The 20,530-nt window shown below is 41.7% G+C and overlaps 1 protein-coding gene across 6 annotated transcripts in view; it reads right to left on the bottom strand.

Moving 5' to 3' along the window:
• The window catches only part of TRANK1 (tetratricopeptide repeat and ankyrin repeat containing 1), a 69,167-nt gene that overhangs the window by 23,471 nt on the left and 25,166 nt on the right, over positions 1 to 20,530 (bottom strand). For 5 of the 6 annotated variants that reach the window (XM_084857978.1, XM_084857979.1, XM_084857980.1 and 2 more), the window contains 4 exons: positions 13,271 to 13,522; positions 11,134 to 11,310; positions 5,870 to 8,806; positions 2,551 to 2,750 (listed from right to left, as the gene is read on the bottom strand). In XM_084857978.1, the coding sequence (XP_084714104.1) occupies positions 2,551 to 2,750; positions 5,870 to 8,806; positions 11,134 to 11,310; positions 13,271 to 13,522 (3,566 nt within the window). Of the gene's footprint in view, positions 1 to 2,550; positions 2,751 to 5,869; positions 8,807 to 11,133; positions 11,311 to 13,270; positions 13,523 to 16,251; positions 16,378 to 20,530 lie in introns of those variants that run through there. The other variant, XM_084857984.1, reaches the window with a different exon arrangement.

The following is a 20,530-nucleotide window of genomic DNA, read 5'->3' as shown; positions in this document are numbered from 1 at the left end:
GTATCAGTGGGAGGATTTAAGAAATATTAACAACATCTGAGAACCTCTGAGGACCTGTAAGATCTGTTTGAGAGAAACATGAATGCACCGAGAAGAAAGGGGATGGCTTCACTGCCAACTCCCCCCGTACCTCCTGTGTCAAAAGTTTCGAAAACAGAAGATATAGGGGCATTAGTTACTCTGATAAAGACTTTATCTTCGCAATTTACGGAACAAGCCAGAAGGCTGGATTTAATCCAAAATTCCATCACTGCCTTGCAGCTGTCAATTTAATTAATGCATCATAGCAAAAAATGGAGACGAAAATTAACGAGCTAGAAGACCGAGTAGCAGGGAATGAAACTTAGACACAAATTTGTTTTAAAAATACCTCTGACAGAATTTCTCAACTGGAGGCCTTCATGAGAAGATCCAATGTACGTATTATTGGGATTAAAAATCTGTCTAATGATGTAAAATTGCCTATTTTTGTGGATAAACTTTTGCAGGAGATACTCCCTATCCCATCTGATTATTTACTTGATATTGAGCAGGTATTTCATGTGCCAAATGTGAAAAGGACTGACTATACCATCACAGTTCAATTTGCAAAAGTCTCCACAGAGAATTATATCCTGCGTTTGGCAAGGGAGGCTGGAAGACTTTCCTGGAAACAAGATAAAGTTATGTTATTTCCAGACTACATCAAAGAGGTGGTGAATAAAAGAAGGCAATTTATCAAAGCAAAAAATACGGCAAAAACAATGAACTTACAATATTACTTAAAATATCCTGCTACACTTTGTATCGTGTCTGAAGGTCAGATGAAGAAGTTTCTAAATGGCAGAGGCATGGCTGAATGTAAAAATGCGCAAGATTCTTGTTACAAACCCATGAACTGGAATCTTTAAACAAGCTTTGTTAACTGTTTGTGTTTAGTCTACATGATCCAGGCTAGGCCAGAAGATAAATTATTATATATATATTTGTTTATTCTCTTTCATCTTTTGTTTTTTCTTGCTTTTCTTTATATTTTTATTTCAAAATAGATATGGTATGCTGTATTTAAATTAATTGTTTGAGGGTACAGTGTGTACTTATATATCTAGTATAAAATATATTACTGACTGTTGAAGGTTTATTTTAAGTTTTATTATTATATAACACTATAGTAGTAATAGTAATAATCTAGGATACTGGGAATGAACTGTAGACCTGTTTCTTGGATATAAGATTGATGATATGATATTGAAATGTAAGGTTGTTTATTAAACTGTAAGATTGTTAAGGTTATAGATATAGTTTGTAAAATAGAATGGCATCGGAGGCTGGGGGGTATTGGAGTTTAAATTTAATTCTTGGAAGGGGAGGGGGAGGGGAGGGGGAAAGAATCTTCTTTTTTCTTCACCTCCTTTCCTCCTCTCTTTGCTTTTCCTTTTTTTTCCATTTCTTTTTCCTTCTCTTTTTGTTATTATGGCGTCCTCATCAGAATATTGTATTGTTGGGAAATTCTAGTATTGATCAGGTTATTGGTATGTTTGGTATTGTATATTTCATTTATAAAGATAAAATAAATAAAAATATATTTTTAAAAAAGAGAAAGTGAATGAAGGGTGAGATCATGCTGTTTTCCCCTGTAGTGAAGCTGTGTTCTAAATTAGTATTAATTGAGCTTTCTGTAGTGCTTTTATGTTTTATATTGCTTTATCATTATATATGTACCTCTCCCTGGGACCATAAGGTGAAGGGCAGGCTATAAATTAATCAGAATAATAAATAATCAGAAACACAAACAACCAAAAAACCTGTTACACAACCAATGAAGAACCATAAGAACAGAAGATAATGTAAAGCTGCATTATGTTTCATAGCGCTACATGTGGGTGACTTGTCTGAAGTCAAATCCAGGACTTGAACAAATGTCCAGTAAGTCATGTGGTCAGGACAGGAGGTGGAGTGAATACAGAACTTCCTTCATCCAGAAGATCCACTTCCTTTGGATGCACAGGTTACAGTAGTTGTTTAGGAATGATTTTCACAGACTCCATTTGACATTAGGGCTGTGGGCTCCTCTTTAAGATTCAGACCTTATAGCCATAATTCATTCCTTTATAGCAACCACTAAGCTAGACAACTGCAATGTGTTCCAATGTGCACAAATGATTAAGCAAGAAAAATAAGCACTCACAGGAATTTTCAATTATATTTTAAAAATACAGCATTTTTAATAAAGTTCTGAGAAAGGTGTGAAGGCTGGCGTTGGAAGAATTCAAGACTGCACACTGTCACTTCATGGAGGATAATGCTATCAATGCTTACTAGTCCTGATGCTATATGCTACCTATGTATACCAGTTGCTGGGGAACACAACCTGGAGGATGCTGTTACATTCATATCCTACTTCTGCTGGACTAGATGGACTTTTGGTCTGATCTGGCATAGCTCTTTTTATGTTCTTACTTACAAAAGTAACAATAACATTATAGAGGATCATGAATGGTGAATTCTGATGTCGCATTTGGCTACCAACAGAAGCCCTCTACAGAACATCATATGCCAAGGAACGCTCACCTGATGTGCTCCAAATTCTATTGGCTGTGTTTTTCTTTTGTTGCCTCTCAGCAAGATTGCCAGATCACTAACACTGCATGATTCCAATACAGTGGGCTTAGGCCCGTCAAAGAGGCCCGAATCTCTAGGAAGACGATCAAAAGATTCTGGGAAATAGTACTGAAGCAAATCAACAACTCCTGAGGCCAAGTGGAGAATCCCTGCAAACAAAGAGAAGGTAGAACTGACATAATCTCTCTCTCAAGTCGAAATAGAAAATAGAAGAGTAACTGAGTGCCAAAACAGAAATTACTTTAAATCTGTGACTTTTTTCATTTTTACTCTAGAGTAAGGTCAGGGTCTGCAATCTGGATCTTAAAGGCCCCCCATCCCCACCACACTAGTGCCCCAATCTGAATCAGGCCCTTGAGCCTACTCTAAAGTAAAAATGAAAAAGATACAGCTGCTAGACACAGATTTAAAGTAACGTTTGTTTTAGCCCTGAAAGACTTGAAAAGTCAGTCAGGTTTTAAAACTCCACCTGGGGCAGAAAGGTGTTTTAGAGCTGTAAGTTGCTTCATCGAGGGTGGTCAAATGGGAGGACATAAAAGGTATGGGGGGGGGGAGAGATGCTTGAATCATACATCCTCTTTCCATGTTTCTGATGACATGTGAAGGGGACTGCATGCCTCCCACGAGTAAGGTAAAAAAAAAAAGGTGTCCCCAACCAGTCGTGTCCGACTCTAGGGTGTGGTGCTCATCTCCACTTCTAAGCTGAAGAGCCATCGCTGTCTGAAGACGCTTCCGCGGTCATGTAGCTGGCATGACTGAACACCGAGGTGCACGGAACGCTGTTACCTTTCCCGCCGAAGCGGCACCTATTTATCTACTTGCAATTTCTTGCTTTCGAACTGCCAGGTTGGCAGAAGCTGGGACTGAAGACGGGAGCTCACTCCGTCACGCGGCACTCGGGTCTGGAACTGCTGTCCTGCCGACCTTCCGGTCTGCAGTTCAGCATCTTAACCACTAAGCCACTGTGGCCCCTTGCCTCCCATGGGTACAGGGGTGCAAAGAAAGGAATACAGAGGAACCAAGGCCTAAGGAAACAACCCATGTACTTGAGCTGATGCTAGTGCTCAAACCTGGAACACCAGCAGCCATGACTGCTGCTGCACACCAAGGAACTCAACAGTGCTGCACAAGAGGCATTTTCTAAATAGGGGCGGTTGTTGACGGAAGGGGAAGAGTTCTATACAGCCTATAGTAACTTTGGAAGATGTTTTGTCCATACAGCCCAGTATTGTCTCCTCTGACTTCAACTAGCTCTCTAGGGTCTCCAAAAGAGGTCTTTCCCCACCCCCTGATCCTTTTACCTGGAAATGCCAGGGATGAACCCGGGAACTTCTGCACACAAAAACCAAGTGCTCTGTTACTGAGCTATAGTCCATCTCTCCCATATTCTCAAAGTTCCCAACAGACAGGCGGACAAGAATGGCTTACATGGGGACCCAAAGAGCCATCAGAGCAAACCAAGGGCCCCCTGCACCCACAATTTCCTGCAATAAGAGCACACATTTTCAGTGGCAAAGTGAGCAGACGTCCATGGCTCTCGCTGGCTTATTTGCATAGGCAAAGGAAGTTATGTAGCAGCACAAAAGTCCCAATAGCAGCTGAAGTAGCCTTACACCTGTTTTATATGATCAATACTGGAGGCCACATGGTGTTGACTTGGACCAGAGGCCAACTTCCAGATCAGTCATGGATTTACTGGATTGCCGTAAGCACACTGGTTCTAAGCCTCAATTCCCCATTCAAGAAATATCTCCAGACAACTCTGCAGAGCTGTTCCAAGGATGTGTAAGATAAAGTAGTAACGCTACCTACCCTCAATCCACAGGGGTAAAACTGTAGAATCAAAAATAGAAGCACTGATTTTAGGTCTAAGAAGGCATAGGGCATGGATGTGCCTGATCTCGTAAGCTAAGCAGGGTCAGTCCTGGTGGATGGGAGATCACTTGGGAATCAGGCTTCCTGCACTGAGCAGGGGGTTGGACTCGATGGTCTTGTAGGCCCCTTCCAACCCTATGATTCTAAGAAAATATATTCCCAAAGAATATATTCAGGCTTGGAATTGATCATTTGCATTCTAGGTTGCGGGGTTAATTTCAGAAAGTGACACTGGGTGACTATTCCTCCGCCCCTTGGAAATTGAGCTATGGGGTTCCACAGGGTACCATCCTGACCCCAGTGTTGCTTAATACTATATGAAGCCACTGGAAGCAGGCATTAGGGGATTTGGAGCCAAGTGCCATCAGGATACTGATGACACACAGCTCTAGCTCCCTGTGACATCTGAATCAGGTGAGGCTGTGCAGGTCCTGGATCAGTGCCTGAACACAGTAATGGGCTGGATGAGGGCCAATAAACTGAAACTGAATCCTGGAAAGATGGAAGCCATGTGGGTAAGTCCTTCCTGAGTCTGGGAGATAGGCTCATTGCCTGTTCTGGATGGGGTTGCAGTCGTTATGAAAGACCAGGTTTGTAGTCTAGGGGTACTCCTAGATCCATCACTGTAGCTGGAGGCCCAAGTGGCCATGGGGGCTGGGAATGCCTTTTACCAGCTTCAGCTGGTTCACCAGCTACAGCCTCTCCTGGACAGGGATACCTTGGCCACAGTACAGGCCATGAACAGGTGATGTAACTTCAAGATTGGATTACTGCAATGCGTTCTATATGGGGCTACCCTTCAGGCTGCTCTGGAAGCTGGAGCTAATGCAGAATGCAGCAGCTCAGCAGTTATTGTGAGTTGCCCCTTTTTAGCATGCAATTCTTTTGCTGAGAGAACTGCACTGGCTGCCTATTTGCTACTGGGTCAGGGACCAGAATACCTGAGAACCTAATCTCTTACCAACCTGCCTGATCAACTGAGATCATAAGAGGGCATGCTCCTGGTGGTTCCACATCGCCTGATTGGAGTCCACTCAGAGAAAAGCCTTCAGTGTGGCGGCCCCCTTCCTATGAATTCCCAGCCGTTGGAGGTCAGGCAGGTGGCAATGCAATGTTGTTATCAGTGCCTCCTGAAAACAGCTCTTTTCCAGGAAGCCTCCCTTCCACAGTTTTATTGGCACTTTTGTTTTTGGAAAGAATCATTTTAATATTGTGTTTTATTCTTTTTAACTTTTTATCATTTTATCTCTTGTTGGTCACCACTCCGGAATTGGTCACCACTCCAGAATCTACTTAGATGTTTAGATACAAGGGTTGTAAATAAATAAATAAATAAATAAATAGTTCTCAAACCACATACATAACTATACTCTTCTTAAAAAGATGTAAATACCTGAGTGAGATCTGTAGTTCTGATAAAGCTGATATATCTTTTTTGGCTTTCTAACAATACACTGTTGCTTGTCATTTGAGTTTTTACTGGCATAGTGGAAAAGTGATCTCAAGTCACTGAAACGAAAAGCAACTCCTTTCATGATGCTCTGCGCAGTGTCACCAGTCAGGAACATTGCGTTAGGATCATCAATACATTTCATTAGCAATGCTAGTTCTGCCTGAGTGAAATCCTGAATTTCATCCCCATAAAGTTCATGGATGCACCACGGTAGATCACTCAGCTTTGAAAGTCGTTGAGACAACTTGTGCAGTACATCTTCCTCATCAAAATAATTTCCTTGTGATCTTATTTGCTGGTAAAGACAAAAGAGCTGATAAATTTCACTACGATCTTCTTTGAAGTTTGGGCATCTCTTTCGGCCTAGTTTTTTATATTCTTCCTCTGTAAGTATGCCTTGGTGGCTGCTCAATGCCTCAAATGACCCTTTCAAAAAAGATTTAATTTCTTTCCAAACCAATGCTGCGTTGTAGGAACATTTGCCTTTTACCATTTTCGGCCAGATTTCATTAACAAATATACCATAAGTTACGAAGACTCGAGGATCGTACTCTCTTGTATAAACTTCTGCAGCCTTCTCATCCTCATCATAATCTACTTCCACATCAACATCTTCATCTTCCTCTTGCCAATTTGAGATGACCGTATCTTCTTTAGAAGACCATCCAGCAATGGTCCGCTTAAGACTTCCATCTTCATTCCTAAGAAAAAATGGCTCAGGCATAGAGGCATCAAGTAAGAGCAGCAACTGTTGGGATGTGAGGAAGAGAGGAAAATTTTCATCTTTAACATCCTGAAGTTTGTAAACATTTGCTTCAAGTGGCTTGTAGTGACTGGATGCCTTGGAAGACTTACTAAGCTCAATGAAGTTCTTCTGGACTTCCTGGCATAGAACATGGTTTTTCGTAACAAAGATCTGATGCAAGTGTTCCAGTTTGTCAGATTCTTCTGCAGTACATTCCTCATCCTCATCGCAGTCATGCACTGAATTCATTTCTGAGTCTCCTAAACTTGAAGAGCACTGTTCTTCGTCATCCTGTTCTTGCTCATTATCTGTACTTAAAGATGATTCCAATTCAGCTGAATCAACAATGCCATCTTGTTTTTCATCCTGATCTTCCTCCTCCCTGCTCTTGCTTCCCAACTGCATATTAAATTTTAGTCTGTGCCATACTTGTCTGACCAGCAAAGGACCTCCTGCCAATTCTGCTCGCTCCCAATAACAGTGAAATTTTTTCCAAAGGCGGTACAAGCAGCAAGTAGTCTTTCCTGTTCCACTCCGTCCAATTAAGATTATTGGCTCCAGTGGTTTGGGGTTCAAATCAATGACTGCATATTCCAACTCACCCACTCTGAATGGGTATTCAACAGCGGACGTCATATCACTTAAGATGTTAAGGGCCATGTTTGTACTGAAACTGTGAAATTTCATTATATTGTATTCAGTTTCTACTGCACTGGCTGGGGGAAAGTATTCACGAAGGACATCATCTTTTGATTTTTCTGCCTTGGTGTCTTCAACATAAATGCGAGGAATACGCTTTTGTGTTTTCAAGTTAGAAGACGTCAGGCCTGTGTTTATACCTTGGAGTTTTTTCCTCAAGATGCAAGAAAGCCCACGGTTGTATGCAATACATATTGTGTCAATGGCATGGTTGACTTTGCCATGATCCAGTACAATGTCCCATATCCGAATGATTTCTGTGTAAACTCTCCCAGTTTTTTCCGTTGGATGAGTAGAATGCTCATTCTCTATGATCTTTTCCGCAGTCTCACTGCAACGAGGAGAAAAGTCTATCGCAAGCTCCCACAGCATCCTTGCCCCTTTGTCCAACTTTGCTTCATAGAGCTGAATGTCACCTTTCAAATGTTTCAGCCGCTTTTGTAGACCCTGGGTCCACTCTCCATTCCCCAACTGTTGAATTATGAATATTACCTTATTCTTCATATAACGAGGGATGCTTTTGTTTCCCAACTTCTTTAGCATCTCAGATGTGCACTCGATTTCCCATGTCATGTTATCAAAGTCCTGATTGCATGGCTCAAAGTCCTGAAATGGCCCATCATCTTCAGCAGCTTCTTCCTCTTCTCCTTTGGTCTCCTCGTGCTCATCATGGGCCTTCTCCCTTGAATCGCCATTGTTTGGGCAAGCATCCTCTCTAACATTATAAGCCAACCCCTCACGGCCACAGGTCTGTTGACGTTCACTCTCTTCACTTTCAGCCGTAGCCGCTGTAGACAATGGTTTTGTTACCTCAGATGCCACTGAACTCATTTTTGGTGCGACTTCACCCAATACATGTTTCTGGATTAACTGTGCAATATCTTGCACAAGACAGTCTCGTAGAGTCAACGGCTTATTAATATGCCTAAATGCCGAGTTTTTTACTCCAGTATCTTCTGCTTCTTCGTATTTATGGGAAACACTGCCTACTTTTGGCTCCTTGTCTAACGGCAGTTTTCCAGGTGGCATTTTGGATGAATGTGCACCTGAAGAACAGCTTGAACTTTTCGACTGTGACCTGTTGCAAACTGAGGTGGACTTTGGCATTTTATCTGGCTGCCCCACTGCATCATATCGGGATTTCTTCTTATTCTCGGCCAGAGCTTCATTCCAAGCTATAAGCACTGGGTCATTCTTTTTTTTTTTGTGACGCACATCCCTGCCAGCTTTATTTTTTAAATTAAAGTTAATGTCAAACTTTGCTAGCAGGCCCAACATTTTCTTAACCTCCTTGGTTGGGTTCTTCTGAAAAATAATGTGCATTACTGTATTTCCATTCTTGTCTTGATTATTGGGATTAAGATGTGGAAATGTGGATGGATCTGAAACATACAAATCTAGAAGGTACTTCAGGATATAGAAGCCATTATCATCTACAAGGAAAAAAAAACAAAATACACAAAGGTAAGAGGTGGTTTTGGTTTTTGCATAAATTTTATGATAAATTTTATTTTTAAAAGTAAAGTCACTTAAAATTAAAACAATTTTTTAAAACTCCTACTGTAATAACACTCAAAGTGGTTCACGCCTCCTCCTCCTCCTCCTCCTCCAAGTTACCTTAATTCCAATGAGAGGATAGCTACAGGATTCTACCAGAGCTTCCTAGCCTAACAGAAGTCATGGCAGGCATAGGAAATGGCCCCATATCAAGTCAGATCACTGGACCCTGAATGGCAGTGGCTCTCCAGAGTTTCAGGCAGGAGTCTTTCCCAGCCTTATTGGAGATGCCAGAGATTGAACCCGGAACCTTCTGCACGCAAAGCAGGTGCTCTACCCACTGAAATATGGCCTTTCTCCTAATGTATACATTTCAATACAAGTGAGAGAAAAATATGGGCTCATAATGATCATTACAAGCCCCCCCAAATCCATTATCCCAAAGTTTCAGCAACTTTACTAGCTGCAAGGTTAGCGTTGTATCCTTACAGACTTGGAGAAGGCCTTGACCCCAAAGAACAAACAAGCGAGGGAGAGTGGAGCAGTACACACATAGGAAACTGCCTCATATTCAATCAGACCATTAGTCCACCTAGCCCAGTATCGTCGACACTGACTGGCAGCGGCTTTCCAGGGTTACAAGCAAAAGTCTTTCCTAGCCCTACCTGGAGATGCCAGGGATTGAACCTGGGACCTTCTGCATGCAAACCAGGTGCTCTACCACTAAACTACAGCCCCTCCCCATACCCCATTCCAAGTTAAGGAATAATCCAGGTAGTGATAGGATGGCCCTATTTTCTGACAACATGCAGTCACGTGACCGCCCTGTCCTCAATCATGTGACCAAAACAAAGACCACGTCCTAGTCATGTGACCACAAATGACGTGTTTTGTGGGTGACCAGAAACAACGTATTTTGTGGGCGACTGGAAACGGCATGTTTTGTGATTGCGCATGACTGGAAGTGTCCAAGCCATGTGTCCGGAAATGACACTGTGTGCCCTGGAACCCCTGAAGCTGTCACTTCTGCTCCTTCCCCTGTGATTGGGTGAAATGTAACCCTTCTATGAACTCACCCTATCACCCACTGGCCAGCTGGAAGAGGTTTAGCGCTCCCGAGATCCATGTGGGCAGAAATGGCCATTTCCACCCCGCCTCCCCAGATTTTGAGAGGAAGCAGGGTCATCCTACTACTCGAGGTCTCAGAGTAAGTTCAGAGCTTTTTTATAAAAGGTAAATAAAACAAAACTGTAATATCTACAGAACTTGATCTAAAGAGATTGTTAGGTGTAAACCAGGACTCTTCTTTTAATCCTCTTGACCCACAGTTTCTTGTGCTGTGTGGACGACTTTGAAAGCTCTGGAATGACTCATCAGGCAGCAGGTGGGGGGGGGCAGGGAGAAAAAGAGGTGTCTCAGTGGCTGCAGTGTGCATATAGAATATCCCTGCGTACCCATTTTACTTCTAGCTATAATAATCAGCCACACGATGCTATGGTTCATTTGTTCCTAATTAACATGGGAGAAACTTCTCCACTCAGTTGGATCCTAGAGACGACTTCTCCCTTCTTATTATTTATTACATTTCTATACTGGCCAATAGCCAAAGTTTTTTGGGCAGTTTACAAAGATTAAAAACATTAAAAACACAGTATACAGAGATTAAAAGCCATTTATGTTAAAATCACAGGAACAGACAATATACACAAGAGAATATATATCTAAAACAACTTCAAACAAGCCATCTCAAGCAAACAGCCATAACCATAAGACAATCCAGGATCGATTAAAACTTATCATATTTTATTCAGATAATGCTTCCAAATAAGTTAAGTTTCCAAAACAAAACACAAGAAAGAAAAAATGTATCATGACTTGTGCTTAAATCTTTGAAAGATTAATATGAACATACAAAGTTGCCTTATACTCCATCACACCATGGGTCATGTAACCCAGTATTGTCAGGGCCTTGGGTACAGATTCTTCTCAGCCCTACTGTCTGCCATCTTTTTTTTTTTTTACTGATTTTTTAAAAAACAAAACTAGAGATTGAACCTGGGTCCTTCCACATGGAAACCATGTGCTCTACCACTGAGCTACAGAACTTGCCCATTGTCTTTCTAACTGATTACATACCATGCCACTTTCTATTAGTGAGAGGCAAATTCATTGGCAAGGGGAGGGTGGTGGGAATGTAATCAAATATGATTAAGTTTATAAATGGTTTCACCAACAGCCAAACCTACTCAAGTCAAAGGCTCACCTTTTTTATCAGAATAGATTGACAGTGCAGCATGCAAAGGAGTATCTCCTTCCACAATGGATATACGACAAGGATCTGCACCGGATTTCAGCAGCAAATATACCAACTCAAAGTCGTCGTTTTTTAAGCACTGCTGAAGTGGATTTTCATGGCCGGTTCCAGTCCCTTCAGGTGATGCTTTGGAAAAAGATCAACATTACCCAAAGATTGCAATGGTATGCTACCAAGGCTGGGGAGAATGATCAACGAAAGCAACATTCAAGGGTTATTTCAAATGGCTTGTTTCATCCACAAAGGCTTACACAATGCTCTACAAGGATTCTCTATGAGAGCATATATTATTATTATTTATATACCGCTCCACATCAAAGATTTTGGAGCAGTGAATAAGATAAAAGAATAAAACCCCATAATTAAAACAATTAAAACATTTTAAAAGAACAGATACTGAACTTAATAAACCGCAGCTGGTCACTCAGGGAAGGCCTCTCAAAATAACAATGCCTTCAGGAGGAGCCGAAAGCAACACAATGTTGGTGCTTGCCTGACAGCTGAAGGCAGGCAGTTCCACAGGACGCAGCTTATAAAGCCTCCCTTTGGCTATCAGGAAGCATGACAAGCAAGTGCAGCTCTCATAGCACACCACAGAGATACAAATCATGAACGCAGGGCTCTCTTTCTCCTTCCTGGCCTTACAGAATGAATCCCTCTGAAGCTGAATGCAGACTAAGGAAGGGCGATGTGGCAGAGCTTATGGCAGAGGTATTGAACCTCTTTCAACCCGAGGGCCAAATTCCATTTCAGAGAAGATCTCAGGGGCCGCAGTGGGCGGGGCTGAAGGCAAACGGGGACAGGGCCAAGGAAAAAGGGGCCCGGGTCAAAATCCCAGCATATTTTAGCTTAAAGCTCCGATTCATTTATTTAAAATATTTGTATCCCGCCCTATATCATTAAGATCTCATTGCACGTACAGATAAAATCAATTTAAATAGTATAAAACAATAATTTAAGCAGCTAAAAACATATTAAACGATTAAACAAGCCAACAGCAATTAAAATCTAAAACAATAAAACCGTTAAAACAGTGTACTACTTTAGGGAATGCATTTAGCCCTCAAAGGCTTTGATAAAAAGCCATGTTTTAACTTGGTGCCGAAAGGAAACCAACGTCTGCGCCAATTGGGCCTCCAAAGAGAGGGCATTCCACAGCTGGGGTGCCTGAGCAGAGAAGGCCCTCTCCCATGTCCCACCATAGTATAAGTCTCACATTGGTGGGATGCAGAGGAGGGCCCCTCCAGCAGATCTCAGTCCTCAGGCAGGTATATATAGGGAGAGGCGCTCCCTCAGCTATCAAGGTCCCAATCCGCTTCGGGCTTTAAATGTCTTACTGCCAGTAACCAACCTTAAGAGAGGCATTCCAACTGTTTAGAATGGGAAGAAAACTGAGCAAAAGCCGGGAAACCACCAAGTAATTGGTGGTCAGGGAAAAGGGGGAACTGGCCATCTGGACAACCCCAGAGGGCTGGATTGGGCCCCCAGGTGGACCGGACCAGGCCCATGGGCTTCAGATTCAACACCCCTGGCTTACAGAGACAGTATCTACGACCTGGGCCCAGATACAGTGTCAAGGAGAAGTCAACATAGAGCTGGGCAACCCTCTCACACCATGGGCGAACAGAATGTGGTTGTGGGCATACAAAGACTATGCCTTGAGCTGCTTTGGGAGTGTGCGTGCAAAGTGGATTTACTTCAGTGGGAGCGTTCTGAGACAGCAGAACTCTGTGCTACAGTAAATCCTTCCTCATAATCTTCCTATAGCAATCTATGTTAGAGTTATGCCCTCAAATGCCTTCTGTGCAAAATATCTTTGCACAGAAGCACTAAAGCAGTCCATAGCATTAGAGCTACATTATATCCCCTCCAAACAAGGTATCTGTACTGATTTTGTTTGGGCAACCCCTACTCATGTAGATTCGTATCTCGTTACTTAAGACAACACCATTAATTTTTCAAGCCATATTCAGGATATGCAAAAGGAGGTACAGGAGTATTTCAAAAAAGGCATTTGTAAGACATTTGTTTTAGTCAAGAATAGAGTCTTATAATCTAGAATATTTTAATAACTCTGAATATTTACCTCCTCTTTCTATCAAGCATTTTATAAGCTGCACTCGTCCATCCAATTTGTCTAGGTGTTTCAAGACAGTGCCAATGTCAAGGTCTGAGAGATCGCAGTTTTTAAGAAGACTGCCTCCCAATTTCATCTTGCCTGTGGCCTTTTGGGTCAGCAGCAACCGGACTTCATGCCACAGTTGGTTCTTCAGCAACAGCTTTACGAAGCTGCTGGCACAGGCAGGAGGAATGTCACAGACTATTTTTCCAGGAATTTCTGCACAAAATAAAAGTAAGCAGGTTATTATATCCTGCAAAGATAACCTAACCTCAGACACTTGTCTGAAACACACATACTCCCTCCACGCTGCAAATGACAATTTTGTGTTATGCTGTTTTAGCGGTAGCTGCTACGGAACTGTTACAGTAGCTTTCACTATCGATGGCAGCGGTGCCAGCACTGCTAGTGTAAATAGCTCAGTGGAGACCTAACAATGGCTCCCTGCAAACTATCCTTTGCAAATCAGGCGCCAGCATTAGTAATACACACTCCCTCCCACTTCCATGTCGACTTTGCTCATTACATTTGCACCTGTTCCATGCTCTGGTTCAAATGGAACCCAGGTTAAGAAATCCCATCCTTATTAAGTTAATAAATATATAACAATGGGTTGGATCCAGACTTGGTCATATTTAAAGAGTGGACCCACTGAAATAAACAAGACTTAAGTTAATCAAGTCCCACTGATTTCAATTAGCCTAAATCTGGATCGAACCCAAGGTTTCTTTTTCCCCTTTGGATCAATTCTATATCCATGAATTCCCCAATAATGTATACATCTGTACACTGTCTTGCACCTCGTTGTTCCAAAACATAATAAAAATTTGACAATTTTTCAATAAATCTGTTATTTCCCCACCTTTAAAGTTTTACTCCCTTAAATTACCTTTTTTGCTAATATGTTCCTGAAACATTTCCAGGTTTTCTACAACCAGACTTTTATAGAGATGTAGAATTTACATAAATGTCTAAGGTATGGGGGGGGGGAATCCTCCCCTTATATCAGGGGAACACAGAAATTTTGGGGGAAATGGAAATATATGCAATAACTACTTCCTTATCAAGCCTAAACTTTTTTTTTTTGCTATTTTAACAACATAAATGTGTTAGCAGGCTGCTCATGGCAGAGTAGGCCCCGCAACCTCCATGATACTGACAGATGTAAGCATGGTGCCTTTAAGAAAAAAGACTTAAATTAAAGCAGCTGGACAACCCACATTTTGGTAGGAGCTCCAACCAATCTCTCCAAGAGACAGACAAACCCTGGAGTCCCCGCTACCCTTGGACAAGCCCGGAAAGAAGAACCTAAATAGTACAGGCCACCGCGGTTCTGCCACTCTTCTACTGCATTTTGTTTTGGCCAGACTAAGCCTAGCCTGGCTGCTGAGGTCCTCATTCTCCCTCCTTTTTAAAGGACACATTTTACTGCTCCTGCTGAGACCCAAGAGTTTCAACGCTGGAACCCCTGTTTGCTCACTCATCTTTCTTCTTTATTTCCCACCTTACTTATCCAAGTCTTCCAGAAGATTTGGCCAAGTTGAGAGTGGTAATTTTAGAGGACCCAAACTGTCTGTGAGAGTGGTCATGCATGCGTTGCATCTGTGGGTGCAAGCCCATCTCCCCTCTTTTGAGAGGAAACAGGAGCAGAGCGGAGAAAGCACTGTAACCGAGAGTGAATGTGGTTTATTGTTAGCCTCTCACCCCATCCCTGTTACTGTGCTTCAAGATCAGGCTGAGCACACCACCCTTCAAAAACACAAGCCTCCCTAAATTCCTTTTCCCCTTCAGCGCTCTCTCAAGCTTACCGCAAACCTTTCTTTGCCTTTCCCATCAGTTAGTGACTCCGATTTAGTTACTCCCCACCTCCACAACCTTGTTGCACTCAGAAGCTCCGCCCTTTTTAGCTCAGACGAAGCACATATGTCCGCGGCGTGGTTTAACTACTGTCTTGATTTTATATCTTTATGAAGAATGCTCTACCATCTAATGCAGCCAAATTGCCAAGTGTATATTTCAAGTTTGTTAACTGGATAAATTCCCCATTGTTTGTTCCACATCTTTGGAACAAGCTGCCATCAGAGGTCCGCCATGCTCTGTCACTGCAGACTTTTAAGAAGGCCTTGAGGCCTTCCGGCTGGGACCGATGTCGCTCTGACAGCTTCCCATGGGTCTCCATGGGAGCCTTCTCAAACAGCTTTTTAAAAGGTTGAAAAACCTTTTCATTTCCCCCCTGGAATTAAAGGGGGGGCAAGGCGGCATCTGGACAACATCTTGGAGAAAAGTAACCCCCTCGAGATAGTGGGGGGGCTGGATTATCTCCCTAGAGCTTTACCAATGCAAAAAGCTGTGATGAGACTCCTATTTCATAGGAGAAAACAGGGCTGACGTGTTCCATAATAATATATGCTTCAAGAAATATCAACAACCTCTGAGGGATGATTTAAGAAATGTTAACAATATTTGAGAACATCTGAGGACCTGTAAGATCTGTTGGAGAGAAACATGAATGCACCGAGGAGGAGAAGGGAGCTGGCATCTACACCCCCCGCATCATCTGTGTCAAAAGTTTTGAAAACAGAAGACATAGGGGAATTATTTATGCTGATAAAGACCTTATCTTCGCAATTTACGGAACAAGTCAAAAGGCTGGATTTAATCCAGAATTCCATCACTGCCCTGCAAGGAGCTGTAGATTTAATTAATGCGTCATGGCAAAAAATGGAGACGAAAATTAATGAGTTCGAAGACTGAGTGGCAGGAAATGAAACTACGACTCAAATTTGTTTTAAAAATACCTCTTGACAGAATTTCTCAACTGGAGGCCTTCACAAAAAGATCCAATGTACGTATTATTGGGATTAAAAATCTGTTTAATGATGTAAAATTGCCTATTTTTGTGGATAAACTTTTGCAGGAGATACTCCCTATCCCATCTGATTATTTACTTGATATTGAGCAGGCATTTCATGTGCCGAATGCGAAAGGGACTGACTATACCATCACAGTTCAATTTGCAGAGTCTCCACAAAGAATTATATCCTGCGTTTGGCAAGGGAGGCTGGAAGCCTTTCCTGGAAACAAGATAAAGTTATGTTATTTCCAGACTACATCAAAGAGGTGGTGAATAAAAGAAGGCAATTTATCAAAGCAAAAAATACGGCAAAAACAATGAACTTACAATATTACTTAAAATATCCTGCTACACTTTGTATCGTGTCTGAAGGTCAGATGAAGAAGTTTCTAAATGGCGGAGGCATGGCTGAATGTAAAAATGCGCGAGATTCCTGTTACAACCCCATGAACTGGAATCTTTAAACAAGCTTTGTTAACTGTTTGTGTTTAGTCTACACGATCCAGGCTAATTCAGAAGATGAATGATTATATTTATACTGGTTTACTCTCTTTCACCTTTTATTTTTTCTTGCTTTTCTTTATATTTTTTATTTTAAAATAAATATATCTAGTATAAAATATATTATTGATGGTTGAAGGTTTATATTAAGTTTTATTATTATATAATACTATATATATAGTATATGTGTATACATACAGTATATATAGTATATGTGTGTGTGTGTGTGTGTATATATATATATATATATATATAGTATATATTATATTACTAATAATATAGGCTTTTGGGAATGAATTTTAGATCTGTTTCTTTGATATAAGATTGATATGATATAGAAATGTAAGGTTGTTTATTAAACTGTAAGATTGTTAAGGTTATATAGTTTTTAAAATAGAACGGCATCGGAGGCCGGGGGGTGTTGGAGTTTAAACTCAATTCTTTAAGGGGGAGGAAGAGGGGGAGGGGGAGGAAGAGGGAGGGGAGGGAATTTTTCTTTTTTCTTCACTTCCTTTCCTCCTCCCTTTTCCCTTCCCCCCCCCTTTTTTCTTCTCTCTGTTATTGTGGTGTCCTCATCAGAATATTGTACTGTTGGGAAATTGAAGTATTGATTAGATTGTTGGCAATTTTGGTACTGTTTATTTAATTTATAAAGATAAAATAAATAAAAATATATTTTAAAAAAAGGCCTTGAAAACATATTATTTTATCTTGGCCTTCTCTTGATATGACCGTTATTGTTGTTGTTACTGCTGTTAACATTGTTGCTAGTTTTATTGCTGTTTTTATTGCTTTTATCATTTTTAATATTTTAACTGTTTTTATGTATTTTATTGCTATAAGTTGCCTTGGGAGGGCTTCTGCCCTGAAAGGCGGCCAAGTAATATTTTAAATAAATAAATGAAGTAAGAGAGTGTGTGTGTGTGTGTGTGTGTAGATGTGCGAGTGTCTGCATTTGTATGGATTACTGAGTTCTGCCTTGCCAAAGATGCACTATTGCCAACATGAGAAAGATTCCTGTATGAATGCTTGTCCTGAGAACATGTGCAAGTTTGTATATGGGTCTAGAGGAGAATATTTGGTAACAAATATATAATTTATAAATTAGCATATAGTATTGTACTATTTGGCATATTTATGACATTTATGGATGCATGTGCACTCAGAAGTAAGATCCAGTCTGTTTAGTGGACTTACTTCAGGTAAGCACACATAGGATTGTGGCCTCAAAAGTAGAAATTCCTTCGTTTTGTTGAAGCAAAACTGTTTATATACCTTCTATGGGGGGCGGGGGAGAACAAATGCATGCTATAAAATACTGCATCCTATGCTACCCAGGGTGTCCATGTCACAGGAGTTTGAGGGGAGAGGTACAAAGCTCAACCCACAGGGAACGACCAGTCAAAAGGATGGCAGACACAAGATATTTGCTTCTAGTATCTCCAAACTAGATCAAAGGACACCAGAAGAAGGCAGCAATGAAGGCCTAATATGTTCCTCTCATGAAGATGGCAGCACCCTCTGGGTGCAGAAATGTATGTTGGCTGTGAGTGTTGTACATAGCTACAGCATACCCAGAAATTCTCATTCTTTAATGTTGTAGGTTGAAGATGCATAGTATGTCTTCCCCTTCATGGATCACTGCCTTGTTGTGGCGAAGGGGCTTGTGTAACTCAGTGAAGCCATAAGCTATGCCGTGCAGGGCTACCCAAGACCGACAGGTCATGGCGGAGAGTTCTGACAAAATGTGGTCCACTGGAGAAGGAAATGGCAACCCACTCCAGGATTCTTGCCAAGAAAACCCCATGGAACATATGACAAGGCTAAAAGATATGACGCCGGAAGATGAGCCCCTCAGGTCGGAAGGTGTCCAATATACTACTGGGGAAGAGCAGAGGGTATTTCCAAGTAGCGCCAGAAAGAGTGAAGCGGCTAGGCCAAAGCCGAAAGGACACTCAGCTGTGGATGTGTCTGGTGGTGAAAAGAAAATCCGATGCTGTAAAGAACAATATTGTTTAGGAACCTGGAATGTCAGATCAATGAATCAAGGTAAGCTGGAGGTGGTCAAACATGAGATGGCAAGATGGAACATCGACATCTTGGGAATCAGCGAACTAAAATGGACAGGCATGGGCGAATTTAATTCAGGTGACCATCATATCTACTACTGTGGGCAAGAATCCCTTAGACGAAATGGAGTAGCACTCATAGTCAATAAAAGGGTGGGAAAAGCAGTACTGGGGTACAATCTCAAAAACGATAGAATGATCTCAGTACGAATCCAAGGCAAACCATTCAACATCACGGTAATTCAAGTCTATGCCCCAACCACTGAGGCCGAAGAAGCTGAGGTTGATCGGTTCTATGAAGACCTACAACACCTTCTAGAACTAACACCAAAAAAAATGTCCTCTTCATCATAGGGGATTGGAATGCTAAAAGTAGGAAGTCAAGAAATCACCGGGATAACAGGCAAGCACGGCCTTGGTGTACAAAATGAAGCAGGACAAAGCCTAATCGAGTTTTGCCAAGAGAACACGCTGATCATAGCAAACACTCTTTTCCAACAGCACAAGAGGCGACTCTACACATGGACATCAGCAGATGGTCAATATAGAAATCAGATTGATTATGTCCTTTGCAGCCGAAGATGGAGAAGCTCTATACAGTCAGTAAAAACAAGACCTGGAGCTGACTGTGGCTCAGATCATGAGCTTCTTGTTTCAAAATTTTGGCTTAAACTGAAGAATGTAGGGAAAACCACTAAACCATTCAGGTATACTCTAAATCATATCCCTTATGAATATACAGTGGAGGTGAGGAATAGATTTAAGGGATTAGACCTGATAGAGTGCCTGAGGAACTATGGACGGAGGTCCGTAACATTGTTCAGGAGGCAGCAACTAAATCCATCCCAAAGAAAAAGAAATGCAAGAAAGCCAAGTGGCTGTCTGATGAGGCTTTACAAGTAGCTGAGGAAAGGAGGGAAGCGAAAAGCAAGGGAGAAAGGGGAAGATATACCCAACTGAACGCAGAGTTCCATAGAATAGCAAAGAGACAAGGCCTTCTTAAATGAACAATGCAAAGAAATCAAGGAAAACAACAGAATGGGAAAGACTAGAGATCTCTTCAAGAAAATCGGAGATCTCAAGGGAACGTTTTCTGCCAAGACGGGCATGATAAAGGACAAAGAAGGCAGGGACCTCACAGAAGCAGATGAGATTAAGAAGAGGTGGCAAGAGTACACTGAAGAACTATACAGGAAAGATCTTAATGCCCTTGATAGCCATGATAGTGCGGTCACTGAACTTGAGCCAGACATCCTAGAGAGTGAAGTCAACTGGGCCTTAGGAAGCATTACTAACAACAAAGCTAGCAGAGATGACAGCATTCCAGCTGAGCTATTTAAGATCCTAAAAGATGATGCTGTTAAAGTGCTGCACTCAATATGCCAACAAATTTGGAACACTCAACAGTGGCCACAAGACTGGAAAAGGTCAGTTTACATTCCAATTCCAAAGAAGGGCAACGCCAAAGAGTGTTCAAACTACTGTACAGTTGCACTCATTTCACATGCCAGCAAGGTGATGCTCAAAATCCTACAAGCTAGGCTTCAGCAGTATGTGAACCGAGAACTTCCGGAAGTACAAGCTGGGTTTCGAAGAGGGAGAGGAACTAGAGATCAAATCGTCAACATTCGCGGGATCATGGAGAAAGCAAGAGAATTCCAGAAAAATGTCTATTTCTGCTTCATTGACTAGGCTAAAGCCTTTGATTGTGTGGATCACAACAAACTCTGGCAAATTCTTACAGAGATGGGAGTAACAGACCACCTTACCTGTCTCCTGAGAAACCTGTATGAGGGTCAAGAA

The sequence above is a fragment of the Heloderma suspectum genome, chromosome 5 (assembly GCF_057233095.1).
Source record: "Heloderma suspectum isolate Gila_16-S chromosome 5, 16-S_ref, whole genome shotgun sequence".
In the NCBI taxonomy this organism is placed as follows: domain Eukaryota; kingdom Metazoa; phylum Chordata; class Lepidosauria; order Squamata; family Helodermatidae; genus Heloderma; species Heloderma suspectum.
This window is presented reverse-complemented; position numbering and strand designations above follow the sequence as displayed.